The sequence below is a fragment of the Cynocephalus volans genome, chromosome 9 (genome assembly GCF_027409185.1).
Source record: "Cynocephalus volans isolate mCynVol1 chromosome 9, mCynVol1.pri, whole genome shotgun sequence".
In the NCBI taxonomy this organism is placed as follows: domain Eukaryota; kingdom Metazoa; phylum Chordata; class Mammalia; order Dermoptera; family Cynocephalidae; genus Cynocephalus; species Cynocephalus volans.
In genome coordinates, this window is record NC_084468.1 from 36,348,805 (window position 1) to 36,367,283 (window position 18,479).

General features: G+C 41.8%; 1 protein-coding gene across 9 annotated transcripts in view; it reads right to left on the reverse strand.

Annotated features, from left to right (window-relative positions):
- Nucleotides 1-18,479, reverse strand: part of APBB2 (amyloid beta precursor protein binding family B member 2) — a 357,658-nt gene that overhangs the window by 93,963 nt on the left and 245,216 nt on the right. For 6 of the 9 annotated variants that reach the window (XM_063107683.1, XM_063107679.1, XM_063107685.1 and 3 more), the window contains 3 exons: nt 14,710-14,918; nt 4,728-4,813; nt 4,573-4,633 (listed from right to left, as the gene is read on the reverse strand). In XM_063107683.1, coding sequence (XP_062963753.1) covers nt 4,573-4,633; nt 4,728-4,813; nt 14,710-14,918 — 356 coding nt within the window. Of the gene's footprint in view, nt 1-4,572; nt 4,634-4,727; nt 4,814-5,200; nt 5,264-14,709; nt 14,919-18,479 lie in introns of all 9 variants that reach the window. The other 3 variants (XM_063107686.1, XM_063107684.1, XM_063107689.1) reach the window with 2 other exon arrangements.

Sequence of the window (18,479 nt, forward strand, 5' to 3'; positions counted from 1 at the left end):
CAAACTACCAATCTGAGAACTGTGAAAAGGAATATGTGAAGTAATTTTTAAAGAGCGCACTACATGCAACACAGTATCCTAGATTGGGTCCTGGAACAGAAAAAGGTTGTTAGTGGAAAAAATGAGAAAATGGGACTGAAGTCTATAGTTTAGTAATATGGTATCAATATTACTTTCTTATCTTTGATCACTGTACCATGATGATGGAGAATATGAGAGAAAACTAAGTGAAGGGTATATGGGAACTCAATCTTTGCAAATTTTCTATAAATCTATAATTATTTCAAAATAAAAAGTTAAAATAGAGAACTCAGAATTAAATTCAAACATACACATACTGCTATCAACTACAAAAATATTTATTGTATAAAAAATTAGGTAGCCTTGAAAAACATTTTCAGAGTTTTAAAAATACTTTGTTCTTTGGGAGAGTGTGTATGTGTGTCTGTCTGTCTGTGGTCATTTCAAGATGCCTTTGCTACTTAGAGGTTTCACTGAACTGATATCAAGATGCCCAGATTCAGAGTGCTTAGAGTGGACTGAGAAGTGCCCCCACCCCAAAGGCCTGAAAGTGATGTTTATTTTTTCAGCATGTCAGCTTTATGTAGGAGTAAGGAAGACATTTTCCATAATAACCTTTCTGGTAATCATTCCTCACAGACTTCATATTTAGAAATTAACATGAAATTAAATATTATTTTTAAGGAAAGGATATTTTCTGCTTATCTTGGGGGCACTCAGTCCCATGGTCCTTGGCAGACTGAGAGAATGTAAAGGGTTACCTAAAGTAAGTTATTTCTACAAAGGAGCTTGAATATGCAGCGAATTTAGGTGCTAGGCACTGGCTCTGGACCCCAGGCAGCACTAAACACGGGAGGAGTGATTAAGAATGTGCATGGGAGATGACAGGGGAGAGAAGCTCCTCCAAAGGGGCTTCATTAAACCAGTTCTACACTCACTGAATTCAAAATTTGTAAAAAAAATATAATTTCATTTCAGGCTGTTGGATTTTGAAATATCTCACAATTCTGAAAGAACATCTTGGCCTTCCCTGGCTCACTCGCATTAGTAGGTGGGTGATCATGTGCCCGGAGGCTCCTCGATTTCCCTGTCCTCTGCACGGTGAGTTGACAGTGTGCAGATCTGCCAGTCATCAGCAGCAGATTCTCTCCACTCCAGCCCCCACTTCCTCCCGTTCCAGGTCCAACTTTTACCATAAGCCACGCTGAAATTATACTACTGAGGAATGGCCTGAAAAAACCTGTGGCCCATGCATTTTTCTCAAAGAGTCTAGAGTTCATCTTCCCCTGAAATCAGACCAGAAAGCTGGTCCACACTGTCACAATCTCCACCAATTTACTTGAAATGAGTTCTGCTGGGGTGTTTGCCCTTCGTTCCCAGTGAGTAAGGCTACGAAAGACTAACTGGCAAAACCAAAATTTATATATATATATATATATATATATATATATATTTGGAATATTGTTGAGGACATTAATCCCATTTGGTGGTAGCCCCTGAATGGAACTCTAGTGAGAATTTTCTTTTAGACAAGTCTACTGAGCATGGGCTCTTAAGCCAAACAGCCTAGATTCAAGTCCCGGCTCTACAACATAGTAGCTGTTTAATCTTCTATGACTCAGTTTCCTCATGTCAAGAAAATGTTACTTAGCCCACTGAATTTTTTCTGAGAATGAGGATTAATAGAATTAAAGCTTGTAGGACCATAGCTGGCAAAAAGTTAGCACTCAATAAATATTCATTATTACAACTATTTTATAATGAAGCAGTAGAAAAATCTTTACATTGCATAAGGAACTGGGAGGCTTTGCCGTATGTGCAGTGTGATTCATATAAAGCAGGCCCTGAAGCCCTTTTCTCTTCCCAGCGTGCTCGTGGTCCTCAACACTGACAGTGACATTCTGCAGCAGGGGGCTCCCTCAGAATGTAGGGTGGGGCAGGGGTAGTTAGAAGCACATGTAGGTTGCAAAGTCCTTTCAAGATTCTGATTTGCCCTTCTAGGGATTTGTCCCATTCACCGTAAGAATCCTCGACGTAATTAATCACCAGGAGGCACAAAAAACCCCAACTGAGTCAATTTTAGCAACTGTGCAAATCCTATGATCTGAAAAGCTGTGTTCCCATTCTTCTCCCCAGCCTGACCTTTCCTTACTCTATACATTGTTCCAGGCCAGACTGATTATACCCTCATATCTTCTTTGCCTTTAAAGAAAAGCATTTGTTCTTATACGTCTTCTCAGATCTTTTATGGAACAAAGTAGGATAAAAACAAATAAAACAACACATGTATATTTGTTTAGAACTAAGCACAGCTTCAGTGACTTATGACAAAGCTAAACGTCCTTATTAACATCAACAAATTCATAATAAGTGTTGGAATAGACACACTGGCAATAGAAAGGTAGCAGATAAAGAATTTGGCAAGCAATACTTCCTTCCCCGGGAGGGAAGAAAAGAGAAAGCCCAACACACTCACTGAAGAATAATTTCACCAGTCCTCCTATTCCTATGACCAGTTCTATCTCCCTTCCATGCACTGCCCTCCCCGCCCACTTGTCAATTTCACAGGAGGGCTTCCCAGATTATCACTGCCCCAGCCCTCAGTGCTGGAGACAGATACGCCGCTCACCCCTCCTCTTCCAGCCTTTGCTGAAAGACCTTGTAAAACACCTGGTAGTAAAGCAAATTATTCACAGCCCACCTTCCTGCTTTACTGCATCCATTCCTTGCCATAAAATTTATCTTTAAAGGCCAGCATGTTAGCAGCAGCTGAAGGACTTGTACAGAATGCCACTGGCTCTAGAGCTGCCATCATCTTATCAGGCTGTGCTTAGAATGAAGATGACTCAACTAGGAGCAGAGGAGATTTCAATGGGAGCCCGGAGATTCTTATAGGATCAACTGGCAATATGTCAGTTTCCAGCAAAGGAGTCAAGGTTTAGAACCTGCATGGTGTTCCCCACTTAACTACTACTAAGGAAACCTATTTGCCATTTTATTCATAGACACAGATCTGCTTTGGGTTTCAGAACAAATAAAAAAGGATCTGGAAAGCTACTTTCCTCTCCATGGCATTGTGGGTAGAGGGGAGGGGAGGGGAAGGTGTTGAAGTGGACATGGTGACATTCCACAGTGGTCACTATGAGGACCAGCTAAGTAACTTGTAAATGAAAACACAAGATGCAGAATGAAAATGCAGGGCCCCTTGTTCAAAAAGCGGGGGGAAAATGCTATAGAAAGTACTAAAACAGAAAGCTTTTTCCTTTCTTCTTCATTTTCTCTCATGGTTTGTTAAGGTGTTTTTAAATTGCTATTTAATGCCACGCTCTCTCAGGCATGGGGATACTTGCAGGGTGAGTGCCAACCCTCACAGGTGCCCAGGGCCCTGTCTATGTCTTGGTGCACACACATAGACCATCGGCTTCTGGGTTCCCCCTCCCACTAGCTGCCAGACAGATGCACTGTGCTGTGACCAGGGGTGGGGCAGTCAAGCCAGGAATCCCCCCTTCCCATGGATCCACCACCTTAACCCATGGCAGATGGGTGACCCATAAGTGTATTGCAACGTTAGTGCCAGGACATGCTAGGTACCGGATTGGGGGTATGCAGAGGCTCATCCCCACTGAGTGGCCTGCTGAATACACTGCAGTGCTGCCATCACCCATGCCCCATCCTGACACACCATGGGGCATGTATGCCCGACCCCAGACCTCCACATGCTATACCCTGGGCTCCTGCTGAGGGTGGAGAGCAGTAGGAGTCTCTGGGTGGGGAGAGATAGGGAGGTCTGGCAGAGCTGGGGAGGTCTGGCAGGGCCAGGGAGGCCAGGGGAGCAGGCAGCCAAAACCACCCAGGGAGGTAGGAAGGTGGCAGGACTGTGTGCAAGCCAAGCCCCAGCCCTCTGGTGCATGCTCCATTGTCCTGCCGAACTTCACTTAAAAACTAGAAATTCAGACTCACTGATTAAGAATTTCAAGACAGCAACCTTGAGCACTGAACCCCATGCATGGGGCCCTGGCACGTGCCCTAAAGATGGCCCTGCTGGTATACCACCAGGAACCCAGAAACACAACTGACACAAGCTTGCCCTCACTTTCTATCATAAAGCGTACGCCTCTAACCTGTGATGACAGGCATGGCAGAGAGATTTCACCTTGCACAAGTATGAGGCTGCTCTGGAGGAGGTGGGCGTGAGGGGTCTCACACTCCACTTGTTCAACTCCCACTGCTCTGAAAGGCAGAGCCTGGTGTATCTTCAAAGGTTTCCGAAGCCACCCATTTGAACTATAATTTTAACTTATTACATTGCACAAAGAGCTGATGTGGTGAGACTTGGGCAGAGTCTCGATGGTTGTAGAAATTCCCTGAAACCTAACTTGGCCTAGGAATTTTCTTAAAATGTTGGGGACATTAGAAAAGAGAGAGGATTGAGGGATAACTACTTATTAAGTGACTCTGGGTTGATGGTTTTTAAAAACTAAGCCATTATCCAAAGTCATTACTGTGATGTAAGAATATAACCTGGTTGCTGAAAGCATGTTTCTCACAAACCTTGGCTTCGGGGTCACTGTTGATACTACAAGAATCGTCATCATCAGCATGTGGGGCGTTTCTAGAAAGAAAAACAGAAAACTGAGCTTAGAATTCTACTGCAAACTCTAGCTGCACAAAGCCATGCTTTAGAGCAGATCCTTCCAATGTCCTACCTGAGTTTCAAAGATGCATAGCGTAGTGTTGCTCCTTCAAACTCTTTTAAACTGGGGTCCGGGTTAACTGTGGCTGCATGCAAATCCTAGAGGAAAATAGATCCCTGTTAATGTACAATGGGAGAGGAGTCCAACACATTGCCCCAAAATCAAAGGGTAGGGAAGTCCTCCCGGCAAGAGGCAGAGAGTGTATGTGAGCTTAGGCAGAAAAAGGCATGCAAGGAAGGACTGCTGGATGCTGACCGGTGCAAGCGCCTGCTCTTACAAAACAAACCTGGGCAATTGGCTTCATCATTCACAACAGGACACATCAAAAAAAGGCAACATGAGTGTGAGCTGATGCCCCTAGCAAGAAGCCCAATCACTTTGTCCCTGCAGAATGCATGGATATTCACGAAGAAGAAAAATATACAGCCACAGCCATGCAGAAAGAAAAAATATTAAATGATCTAAAATCTTGACAATATACTTGCCTTCCAAATGTCACTATTAATCTTTCCCCCATTCAGAACAGCAAAATCACTCCATGGCTGTTTCTAGACATATAATTATTCACATAGGAAAAAGCACATTTATTTAAAGAAAAAAAAAAAAAAGAAAGAAAAAAAAAACACAAGACACTGTTGTTAGCATTGATATTCACAGGATGGGTTAGGGAACAAATCAACTCTAACAGCAACTTGTTAGCTCACTCTCTCTAAATCTAGATTGTTACCTGACAACTAGGCAGGAGAAGAGATGGCGCTTTAATTACTTACCAAAACAAATGGCTGAACATTATTAGAAGCAGACAGTGAAGTTATTTTCTAAATGTGGTCTATTTTCTAATGTGGAAACACACAGTATGCTTCTGAGTGTTAAATGGATAGCATACATAATCCCATTGTCACCTTACCCCCCATTAACCACACAGAACTGTTTTCTGGAGGTGGGGGTGGAATCAGGGATGATACTGTGCTGGTTTGAAAACTGGAAAATGCCCATGACTAAGGGCACAGAAAGCTGGGGTCAAGTTATTTTCACTTAAAAGAAAAAAAAAAGAAAAAAAACAATGACGGGGAGAGAAGGTTAGTAGGAGAACAGACTGACACCAACATCTTGCTGAAATTTAACCTAACAAAAAATAGCTCTCAACAATCATGAAAATTGCTCTTATTCATAAAAAATATACTTTGTGACACAAGCCTCTTCACAAATTAATATTTGATCACGAAATGATTTTCTAAACATAATTATAGTACAAAGCCTGGAGCCTGGCCTCACTGGGAGAATTCTTGCAATAAATCTTCAAATCTGAACAACTCCTGCCATCCATCTCAGACAACGAGGAAATGTCTCTTCTTTCCAATATGCCAAGTGAATACTCAAATATTTTTCAATTAATATTTGGAGAAATAAACGAAGCTAGTAAAACCCAAGGACAGTCTTATGAATGTGCGCTACTGACTTGCCAGGTGAATCTCTTTCCTTGGGTGACAAATCAACAATAGAAACTTTTCAACTAAAATTCTTTGAAAATGAGTGAATGCTGACCCATAACGTTTACTCATAACATCAATACAGTTTTTAAAACACAAGAAGCTTAGTTCAAATGTCCCATCTGCTGGAAGATGGATTTAACCCTGCAGGACTCTGTTAAGGCAAAGCCATTGCAAATTACGTCCATTACCACTAATGCACACTTGTTGTCATTTTGCTTTCTTTTCTGGGCTTGGCACCTGAACTGCAGTGTTTCAAAACAAAAAAGACTTTAAGACCACTGTATTTATTTTTGAAAAATAATTTCTCTTAACAAATGAAAGAGCAGGAATGCTGTCCAACCCCTTTCCTCTCTCCTTACTCCACCCTCAAAAGTAGCATCCAGTCTTCACAGAGGAGAAAATTAATAACTTAGGAGAGTCTTATCCTGTTGGCCCAGGGGAGCTGTAACCCCCCTGAAATGGGTGTGGGGTTTTGTGCATGTGTTTTCCTGAAGAAAAGATGCAGGACTTTTCTCATATTTTCAGAGGGGCCAGTGACCAAAAGGTTTAGAATCACCATTGCAGGGGTATTAATAAAGACTCACGATAGGTACCTGAAGTATCAAGTACGAAATAAAATTTTAAGCTAGAACTCCTTTTTTAAAAAAAGCAACAAGCCTATGTGGCCCCAAATCATCATCATTGTTTGCATGTGAACAATATTTGTTTTTCATTTAAGTTGAACTCTGAAAAAAGCATATCAGATGATGAATTTGAAACGCTCAAGATCATTCTGTCTTTGTGAAGAAATTAAAGAAAAAAAGGAAGGGTGTCTGACAAAAAGAACGTGAAATCAGAAACTATCCTCAAGAGATGCTACATGTTGGGATCACAGAGGGTAAAAGAGGAGTATTTTCTAAAATAAGTACTCAGAAAGCCTTCAGCACTTAACATTTGTGTATGTGTGTGTGATTTAAAATTTTTTATATATTTACTCTTTGAACATAGGGGTCTCTGTAAAATAAAAAGCTGATTACCATTCTAAGACTCTATGTATTCAGCTTTCATACTATGGAAACATGAGTCAGCTGGCAACTGTCCAACAATCACCTTTTATAGATTTAAATAAATGAAGGCCCTAAATGGTGATATTGCAAAAACTTACAATAACATGGACTCTCCTAAAGAAACCCTTTAGCATAAAACTCAAGTGAGGAAAAATGGAAACTGCCATTGAATATGTTATGACTGGGCCAAAAGTCTTTTTTTCTTGCCTATATTTTAAAATATTTACTTATATCAAAGGTGAGAAAACTTCCCCCTGTATTAGTGACCATAATTTTCCTTTTTTTAAAATTAAGGGCAATGAACCCTATGGTTTAGCTGAAACAGCCCTAAGCTTCTCAGAAACCTTGATGAAGTCTCCCACAGTTGTATAAATTGGATTATTTAGGAATTTTAAACTTTAAATGATTATTTGGTTCCATTTTATTTTTATTTTTTTGTTAATGCAACAGGACTTAAATAAATGAACTTTGATCTTTGTTTTATTTTTTATTTTATTTTATTTTATTTTTTTCCGTGACCGGCGCTCAGCCAGGGAGTGCACCGCTCATCCTTATATAGGATCTGAACCCGCGGTGGCGGGAGCGTCGCCGCGCTACTAGCGCAGCACGCTACCGAGTGCGCCACGGGCTCAGCCCATTTGATCTTTGTTTTAAAGATTATTAAACAAAAATTGTATGTCTCTACGTATGCCTCTTGAGGATGTAGCTCTTATTACTCTACAGGCCATGATCTCCGTGTAGTATATATAAACCTGCAGATTGATTTTCTTTGAGTGCTTGATACTGTTAATTACATCTCCATGTAGGGCTGAAAAGAATGACCTGTGTTTCTGTATGCAGCTGTGTTGCTTTTGGTGCTGTGTTACTGCACACAGGAATGCATGCCCTAGGGTTTTGCGTATGGTCCAGATGAGAAGCATGGTAGCCTTGCCAGTTAAGTGCTGCTTCCATTCATTGTTTATGCTGGAATTTTTTCTCCCCATGGAATGTAAGTAAAACCTAGTGTTCTGTCACCATTAAATGGTAATACTAAAATAAAATAAAATAAAATAGAATTAAGATCAATGAAGGACTTTGCCTTGAATTTTAAAAACTACGTAGTCTATTCATCTAAAATTTTTTTAATTAAGAAGAGAGAATATTTCCTACATTTAGCAACAGATTTTAGCTAATAATTTTTAGCTAATAAAATTTTTCTTAAAAAACAACCTAACAGAGATTCTTTGGTTCTACAGAAAGTCTGTAGCCACCCTAGGCTCTAGTCTGGATAACAGGGATTAGAGAGATGAGAGAAGAGAAGAGACAAAAAGAAAGACAATAAAAGAGGAAAATGCAGGTGGAGCAATATGCCTCAGGAAAGACACAGACACAAAGGTGGGGAAAAAGGGCAGTGAAGGACAAACAAAGATCATTTTCCATGAGCAACAACCTCCCAACGGGTAACCTTCCAGGCTATAAGCCTTGCACAGCCAAGTGCTGTTCTGGTGCCAGAATTGTAGCTGGGGATACACTCTCTTCCTGGTACTTGTCCTGACCTTGCCCAGACTGAAGCACCCCTTACTCTGATTATGGTGATTACACTCAGTTCTGAGAGAGCCAGGGAGCCTGAGCTTCTCGGAGACAGTGTGGCCAGGGGACTGACCCCGCGCCTGGAGCATGACGCCCTTCGTGACCCTTCAGCACTGCACAGAAGCTGAGCAGGGATGGACCCACTAAGGGAATCCCATCATATAATCTTGGCTACTGAGAGCTTTCTTCTACCACACTTCCATATTTCTCTTCTGGGGTCTTGGAAAGCAATTCCACAAATCAAACATAAATGATAAATTGTCTTTCTGCTGGAAAAAGGCCAATATTGGAGTAGATCCTTTGACAATGTCAACAGAGTGTTCTTGAGGATGGAGTCTCAGGGGCTGGGAAAGTCCCTATGAGGGAACTTTCTTTCGGGTGCTAAAAAAGTCTCTGTGAAGTGAAGGGTTGAGCCTGCTGACAGGCAGTAGAGAGGACAAGCACTTGAATGTTCCACAGTGGCTTCAATGGAGGCTGTGACCATGTCATCTCTGTATGCGCTGAAGAAGTTCTGAGGCTAACACAGCCTGCTGGAAAGCAGGGGTTCAGATCCTGCCTCTGCTCTCACTTGCTCTGAGACCTCAATTCCCTCATACGTCAAACAGGGCTAAGAAGACCTCCTGTCAGAGCACAGGCAAATAGATCAAGTACGTTAGCTCTTAACACAGGGACTGGCTGCCCAAGGTGCCCTGGAAATGACAGTTTTCCTTATCTTCTGCTCTCTTTTCCTTCATGGAGAAAAAACAATTTGCGGATTACAAAGCGTTATGAATTACGCTTCTCAATCCTGTTTTGTCAAGACTTGAGCCTCAATAAGTATGGCCTTGATGATAAATGGCAGAAAACCTAGAACTCTGGAATTGCGAGGAATTGGCCAGGCAATGGTGGTGAGTGTTGTATCCATTTACATGTGCATCGTTTTTCCTTTTTAAATGCTCTGTTTTTGGTGAATGCAGCACTATCAGAAGAGTATATAGCCTTATGCTTTATCATGCAAACACAATTCAGAGAAGTTAAAAAAAAAAAAAAATCAAACTAGTAAACAAACTGACAAAAGCTCCTGCAGTTAAATTAGTCTCTGTGAGCAGCACCACCACGTAGAAATTGCAATCTAGAGGGCTCAGGAGACCCAGGCTCTCATGCTGGCTTTGCCACTACAGCCAATCAACAGCTCCCTTGGCTATAAGGCTGGTTTATTCCTTCATTCCACAATGAACTTTAATGAACTTCACCATGTGCCAGGCACTGTGCCAGGTGCTGGGGACACAAGATGAGGGCAACAGGTCCTGATCCCCAAGGAGCTTCCTGGAGGAGACTCACGTGCCACAGGTAATAATACCATAAAGGGACACAATGGAATAAAGGGCTTTCAAAGCAGAGGGGTGAAAGCAATAGTTCCCAGGAGATGCTGGGGTGAGGCCAAAGAACTTGAGAGGAAGTGACACATACATAAAAATAGAGGGATGAGGTTCACTAGAGGGCTGGCTGTCACACTTACTCAGCATAAAATCCCCTGGAAAGCTTACGTAAAGGCAGAGTCCCAGGCCCCAACCCCAGAGAGTCTACCTCAGTGGTCTGATGTGGGACCAAGGAATCAGCATGTTTTACATGCCCCGAAGGTCCTTTTGGCCGCTGTCCTCGGCTCACAGGCTGAGAAATACTGCCCTAATGTTCACTAGGCCCTTCTCCAAGGTTCCTTCCAGCTCTGAAATGTCAGGATTATTTGACTGAGTGAAGAAGTTCAGTAAAATGATGACAAAATGGTCCTTTTATGTTGTCATCTTATTTCTAAGTGTAAATGAAAATACACAGGTTCTAATGTAATAGATTTTGCCCCTCCTGGGGAGTAAGCTGCTCAGGCCACCCACAGAGGCCATGGACACTGCAAGAACAGAGTGATTTCTGACAAAAAGAGATCACAGTTCTAAGAAACAACTTGCCTTCCCTAACTTCAGACCTACCTTCTCCACACTCTCGTCTCTTAAGGAAGCCAGAAACACCTTTGGTTGAAGAGATTATAAGTAAGACTTGGCTACGGACCAACAGTTATTCATGAAAATGTTTTGTGTGGTTCTCTCTCTAAAATTCGACATCCAAGTAATTTGTGAGGTAATTTGGAACAAATAAATGGTTTGCGAGGGAAACGCACCATGTGCCAAATTTCAGCAGCAAATGCTTCCTGGACAGTTTATAAACTTTCAAAAATACTACTGGCACATGCAGTGGAAACATTATCTACTGCGCTTAACACTTCCCAAGTGAACTTTGGAATGTGAAATGTAAAATTTCCAAACTGTAAGGAAGCCTTCAGTCCTAAACTTTTGTGAAGCTTAGTCAACAGATTTGGCACTTATTTGATTTTTTTTTCCTGAAGCCAGCTCAGGAAAAAGCTGAATCAAAATATGTATTTCTCACACGACATATTACAAGTTTCTTCTCTCTCTTAACATTTTGCTTTCTCTCGTTGAAATTAGTTGAGACAGATTCTATTTAGGGATCAAGGAAATGGTGTTGGAAATAATCATTTCTCTTCAACTGTCATAAGCGCCCAAGACAATGTTGTTAAGTCATTTTCTAGAAGGCTCTGCATGTGCCACAGCCCTCCTTTGGGTGAGATGAAGAGATTCGAGAGTGTCCGAGCCTCCCTGATATACACAATATTGTGAGGCCTGGGTAGAAGTAGGGGTCAGCAGACCTGAATTCAAGCTTAACTCCACAATATGCCAGCTGTGTGACCTTGCGCAGCCTCCTTAACCACTCTGTATCTCAGTGTTGTCAAAAGTAAAACAGGAATGACAACTATAGTACCAGGTTCATATGGGTTTTATGGGGAGTAATGAGATAAGGCATTAGCCTGGCATGTAGATACCTGATTTCTCTTAATGCCTCTGGTTTAATATCAGTGTCAGTATTTCCAAATCCTGAAGATATGGCAGGCTGAATCTTTTCTCCAACTCCCTCACTCCTCTTCTCTCTACCTGCTCATCCCTTTGTCTCTATGATTTCAATTTATTGCCTTTTAAATCTGCTTGGTTCTTTGGCTTAATGGATAGCCTTATATATAGGGAAGGGGAAATGTGCATAAAGTGAACAATCGAAAGGTTGACCTGAAGAATATCTATCCCACTGGTCTATTAAAGTGCACGGTATGAGTCTCTGTCTCTCTCTGAAACATCTAAAAATACGCATTCATTAACCAAGTTCCATGGAGGGACAGGATTCTGTCAATGCCATGGCATGGTTAGCAGCAGAACAGAGCATTGCAATCAAGGGAAGGTTCACTCAGTATTGGGGGCAAGGCAGGGGTCTAGACTCAGGGAATTGGATGCATCCTAACACCAGCAGCATGACCACTCAACTCACTGAGTCTCAGTTACCCCTTCTCTTAGAAGTGGAACATGATAGCTGTCTTCTCTGTCACATGGGAGTCTTGAGAGGATCAAATGAAATGATGTTTATGACAAAACCTGAAAACCACAACAAAACACTAAGAGCAGAGAGGAGGCTAAGGATGCCTGAGGGGACATGGACCACCAGGAGATGAGGTGGAAAGGGCGAGCCCTTCTGAGCCTGGGAAGGGGCCCTGAGCAGTGCACGGGGCCGAGGTAGAAAGCAAGCATAGAGAGGAGGAGAAAGAGGCAAAAATGAGCATCAGAAGGCGGCTCAGGGATTAGAGATGAACTCTGCCACCTGACAGTTTTACTCAGGGTCAGCTGCCCACCTGTGCTGTATTCTTCCCGAGATGTATTGCAGAATACGTGGAGATAAAACTCTACCATATTAATTGAAGAAATAAAAACCCAAGCTACATAAGCCGCAGGATGCCCTCCCTGGACTCCACTGTACCCACGCCTTGGCCTTAGCAGGCGGGGTTTAAGAAGGACTTCATTTCTTCCAAATACAGGAGGCATGACATTCATAGAACAGAAACTGTATCAAAGTTAGTCCCATCTCCTCACCTCCGGGACAAGGAGGAAACAGAGTAGGTGGAAATCCCAAAGCCAGGGAAGCTGAGTGAGAACTCTGGCCGAGGATTCAGGAGGATTCAGGAACTCTTCAGTTCTAGACCCAGTGCTACCACTGGTCACTGACCTCGTGGCACCTCAGTTTCCCTGTTTGTAAAGTACACATTTGGGCACCAGATGACCCCTTCCCATGCTAACATTCTCTGGTTGAAAGGCACTCTCCATTGGGAAGATGGTTAAAGGGTTGGAACAGGGGAACAAAGCCCTGGAATGGAAAGAGAGATCCTAACAGTGATGCCAAGAGGAAAGACGTACTGGTAAGGAGGTGAGAGCTTGTCTGTGCCTTAGTGAGAACAGAAGCTGATCCTGGCCAGGTCACTTTCTAAGTGGCCTTCTTGCTTCAGGGAGAAATCCTAGGAGGCAACTGGGCTGGCCAGGAAGAGGACTCCCCTTCATGCCAAGCTCCTCGAGGGCTGGGGCTGTATTAATTCACCTTTATTTCCTAGTATATCTAACACAAGATGAATAAATGAATGGAAACTGCACAGGGAGTAGAAATATTAAGCTTCAATAAAAAGTCACCAAAATTGCACAGGGATAAGCAACAAAACCCTTTGTGGTTCAGTGGTACTGAAGTACGTGCCGGATGATCAGGGTAAAGCACAAACAAACCAAGGCCCTTGTCTACCAATGAGGGTACAGCTCGCCCCCACCTATCACCTTAAAGATGGAGAATCTGAGGCCCAGACTGGTAAATGAGATGTCAAAGTCCTGTAACAGCAAGAATGTGATTAGAGTATAGGTCTTATTGCCTCCCAGAGAAGAACAAGTAAACAATCAAAGATTTAGGAAACAAGACATTCTTTTAATATTTTTCCCTTTGTACTGTACTTTTTCGGGTTTTTTTTTTTTTTTTTTTGTGGCTGGTCGGTAGAGGGATCTGAACCCTTGACCTTGGTGTTACCAACACCACGCTCTAACTGGGCTAACCAGCCAGCCCATCGTCTACCTTAATGACAGGAAGGGTGATAACAGGTGCAAATAGACAGAGAAGCTGAATAGGTAACAGATACAGCTCAAATGCCCTTCATGTCCTCAAAGTAAAGAACAAAAGACTGGTCAGAAAAAGGCAGAAATGACTGGGTGTCAGAGAGCAAACCTCTTTTCTCAAAAGAAGTCATTACTTAATTGTGACCTTTCCCAACTGTAATTCTCTTGAATATTTTGTTATCAGGATTCACAAAGGCCTACCACAGGAATCTTTATATTAATAAATGCCACAATGGAATTTTCTAATGCCTCAGTTCTTTGTTTAAACAGCCAGATTTCTTCCTCAGGGACAGCAGAAATTTATGCTGCTAATTATTTCAAAAATAATGTCACTTGTGCTAAATAAACAGATCCTTTTTTTTTTTTTTAATAGAAATTAAGCATTTAAGGGCTCTCAAGGGTAATTCTTGGAGACATCTTTTCCATACTATGAAATGAACCCAAGGCTAAAAAGATATATTTTTATAACTGTATGACTTTATAATTATAACACATCTGGCCAAGAGATGTTCTTCTGCGTGTAAATATTTTATGGAGCCAGCACCATGCAATGGTACCTGCAGAGTAAAGTACTGCCTCAGCGAGCCCTAAGGACTCTTAACCACTTTTCATTAATCAGCCCCTCTTGCTTTCTGTAGCTGGAATGGTGTTTCAAGAGACCAAAAGCCATTAAAAAAATGAAAACATCCCTGAAAGATGGATATTAACATTATTTACTACGAGGAAGCATTACTACTGAGTTTCAAACGCAACATACATGATAATCAAAAAGCTTACCTCAATGACCTGTTGGGGCAGAAGCAACTAGTCTAAAGAGAAATCACACGTCACACCCACTTTACTAAGCTGGTAAAAAGACATTCCATTTTACCTCGTTCTCTGGGGTGGGAGATGACGTTACAGAACTAAGTGACCCTTTTCTAGAACCCTGAAGATCTGTTGGGATGGAGACAGGCCATTCCCACTGAGTCGTTCCTGTTGGGATGTGCCAATAATAGGTCCCAGCAATGTCATTGATTCTTTTCCAGCCGGGAGGCAAATCTGGATCGGTCTGAAATGAGTGATCACTCCATATATCTGCTGGGAAATGGAAACAAAAAAAAGAGGGTTTTATTAATAGAGGAAAAGAGCCTTCCAATTTCAGTACCAATGGTCAGGCAAACTGCATGAGCAGATATGTCCACAGTCCAAATGAGAAGAATTAAAACCATCCTATGGATACAAAGTGCGGTAGAAGGGATGTTCGGAAACAAGAACTAGAAAGGAAGATTGACACTTGAAGATATGGCCATAAAGCCCTCATTATCAAGTCACAGTACAGCTCCAAGAACCCTAGGAACAAGCTAAAGTTCCATTATCCAGAATCAACTACTCGAGCAAAATTCACATAGTTACATACAGAATCCACTGAATCCTTTTGTCAGTAAGATTTATGGTTGGTATCACGGATCATTTCCAGCTAGAAGCATAACTCTCTTTCTTTAACTGCTTTTTATATAAATGAGCACTGTATTTTTATCTTTCATGCACTTTAACGATCCCTCCCATTTGATTGTAAACACCTGCAAAGTAGCAATGTCTTTTATAATACTCTAGAATTCTAAATTGTACACAGAAGATTCCCAAGGAAAGCAGACTGGAAAAGCCTTGCAATTCGACAAGGGACCAGACTGACTCTAAAAACAGGTCAGTAATGTAAACACGTGAAGCTGGGTGGCTGTGAGACATAATAAAGACTGGGTGGGGACTGTGGCAAATGGAAAAATATCTGCAAAGCCCAAAGGCATTCAAATAAAATGCCCAATAAAATATATCTACCAAACAATTTCAGCCACACCTGGCCTATTTTCAGTATTTTATCATTTTACAGAATAACTATTTGCTTTTTAAAATCTCATTCTTGGCCTTCTTTGAGTTGGATATGAAATGGATGAAAGTGCCAGAGGAGAGAGAAGAGAGAAAGTAGAACAAGAAATTCATAGAGACAAAGGTATAGCAGGAGAATCACAGGCAGCTGTATCAACGTAGGTAGGCAGAAACACTTAAGAAACTCGACCTCTAAACCTGGGGATCATTTTATTCCAAGGATTAGGCTCTTTTCTATGTGGCCATACAAAAGAGACCAGAGTGTCTTATAGCAATTCAAATAAGAACGAATGTGGGCCTTGCTCTGTGCAAATGTCATTGCATCAGGTGGCAGACACCACTGAGGCTGTTATAGCCACAACAAGAGAAGGAGAAACCAGTGAGGTCGATTGAGACTATGAGCACAGATGTGCATTCATGCAATTGCTTGGCATGCCAGCATTCACCTTTCTCATTTAACTCTGCCAGAGGCAAAACTGCCACTAGTCTCAAATTATGATGGAAATTTCCCCCTCTCCCACAGGAAACTAAGTATGATTACGTAATTTCAAGGTAACCAAATTTTGCAGAAACAACTCTAACCAAACATGTTTATATTTCTTGGTCCTGCCTCCTATTTTGTTTTCAGCATCTCAACTGGGACAGGAAAGTAAAATACAGAGGACTGGGGATTAAGCTGGAGAAAACCCTAGGAAATGGGTTCCTTTGGCCCATCCTAGCTACTCAAAGACAAGGAGCTCTGGGTCTGGAAACTGAAAGGATACAGAGGCTGCTAGTTACCAGTCCTGTGGTTTATGAGGTCTGAGGGCCTGAATTCACCCATTCATCCTAGTAGTGTTCACCGTTGGGACATTAGCACGTCTGAAGAATAGCTACACACACTATCAGAATATGAATAACGTCAGAGCAAGGGCACAGACCAAGGTCAGTGGCTTTCAAGTATGACAGTCTCAGGAGGTACCTCGAGGGTGGCACGGGAGGGACTTTGTGCTGGATGGCAGGAGCTGGGCTGTTCTATTTTCAACCAAACCCACCCCACACTTTTATTTGGTTTATATGATAAATTTATGCTGTGATTTTGCTGGAATAAAATCAGAGGGGCTTATTCTGTTGCTAAAAATAGAGGAGGAGAAGGAGGCCAGAAGAAGTGAAGTGGGCACATTTACAATATTATTGACAATCCCAGAATCATTTATAGATTCCCTTCTACATCTTCCCACATTAGTTTAAAGGATGTAAGGCAGACATCATATCTGTCTCATTCACCATCATATCCCCAACACCTAACGTGGCAAGTGTTCTGTAACAATTAGATGGACAGATGAATGGATGGAAGGATAGAAGGAAGGAAGGAAGGAAGGAAGGAAGGAAGGAAGGAAGGAAGGAAGGAAGGAAGGAAGGAAGGAAGGAAGGAAGGAAGGAAGGAAGGAAGGAAGGAAAGAAGAATGAATAAAGAAGGAGAAATGAATGAATGAATTAGGTCCTCCAATGATGGGAATTGAAAGTTGGCACTGAGCAAAACAGGAATTCTGAAGAGATCAGTTCTGTGCAGTTTCTCAAAAAAGAGCATCTTCATGATCCCCAGGATCTATTAACATTTATTTAGGACCAATGTCTATTTCCCTTGATGGCATACAGGAATGTCCTCCTCATAGATAGGAAGAAGCATAATACAATAAATTAAGAAGAGTCCTGGGATGGAGACCAAGAGATCGTCGGTGAGATTTTTGTTTCTTTTTGGTACTGATAGATTCCACAAGGAAAGACGAGAAAATATGCCCTCTGAGCTCTCTAAGCCCCAACACATTTCATTTTGTTTATTCTTCATAGCCCCAATTTGTTTTGTTTTCCTACATAAAACTTTGTACACATTTAAATAAGTACTTTGGGTCTTACTCAACAGGTCAGTGGTTTTCAATTGTTATCAAACTGGGGAGGAGGACAGTGGTGCAGGCAGGTGAAATTGAAGGCCCTTCCAGAACTTTTCAACCACAGCAACACTATTTTTGTCTATTTTATATATTAATCTTACATGTATGATTTTCGTTGAAAACAGGGGTCACTTGTTCTTCAAAAGTTTTGCTTAAAATAAAGTTTGAAACCATTGCTAAGGTCAGAGTAAAGTGGGGCCAACATCTCTAAATACCAAGAGGCTCTTCCTGCCATAAGATTGTTGAAAATGCTGCAAAGCAGCTTAAGACAGCTGCCCACAGATGGGTACCACAGCACACACAGCCAGAGGGAGGCCGTGCAGACCAAATCAAAATAGGAGTATCTGAAAACGCCAGGTGGTTAGAGGAGAAAGTTAGGATCCCTCTGATTCTCAGAAAAGTTCTTAGTGAAGCTTTGCTGAAGATAAAGCAAGGAGTTGATATCTCAAAAAGGAAACCGTGGCTGATAGTTTCACTGCCTGTTTGATTCTCAGCTCAAACTGGGTGTCTGCTGTGCACCCCTTTTTGATAGACCTGCTTAGAGATTTGAAATCACAAAATGGTATTCTCAGTTTTGGGAATATCCTAATACACCTCCATACTAGGGAGCTTTTTTATCTTTGAATGAGTCATTGTGCAACTGTCATATTAGGAAGTTAGATTCAGCACCGCATAGCATAAAACACACCATGGGATCCCATCTCAGATTTTCCCAACTTCAGAATTAAAACACAGACCAACTGTGGGGGTTACTTAAGGAAAGATTTATAGAAAAGTTAAACGGGAGAGACTTATAGGAAGCCTGCAGTGTACTTTAAAATATCTCAAGTCACACCACAACAGA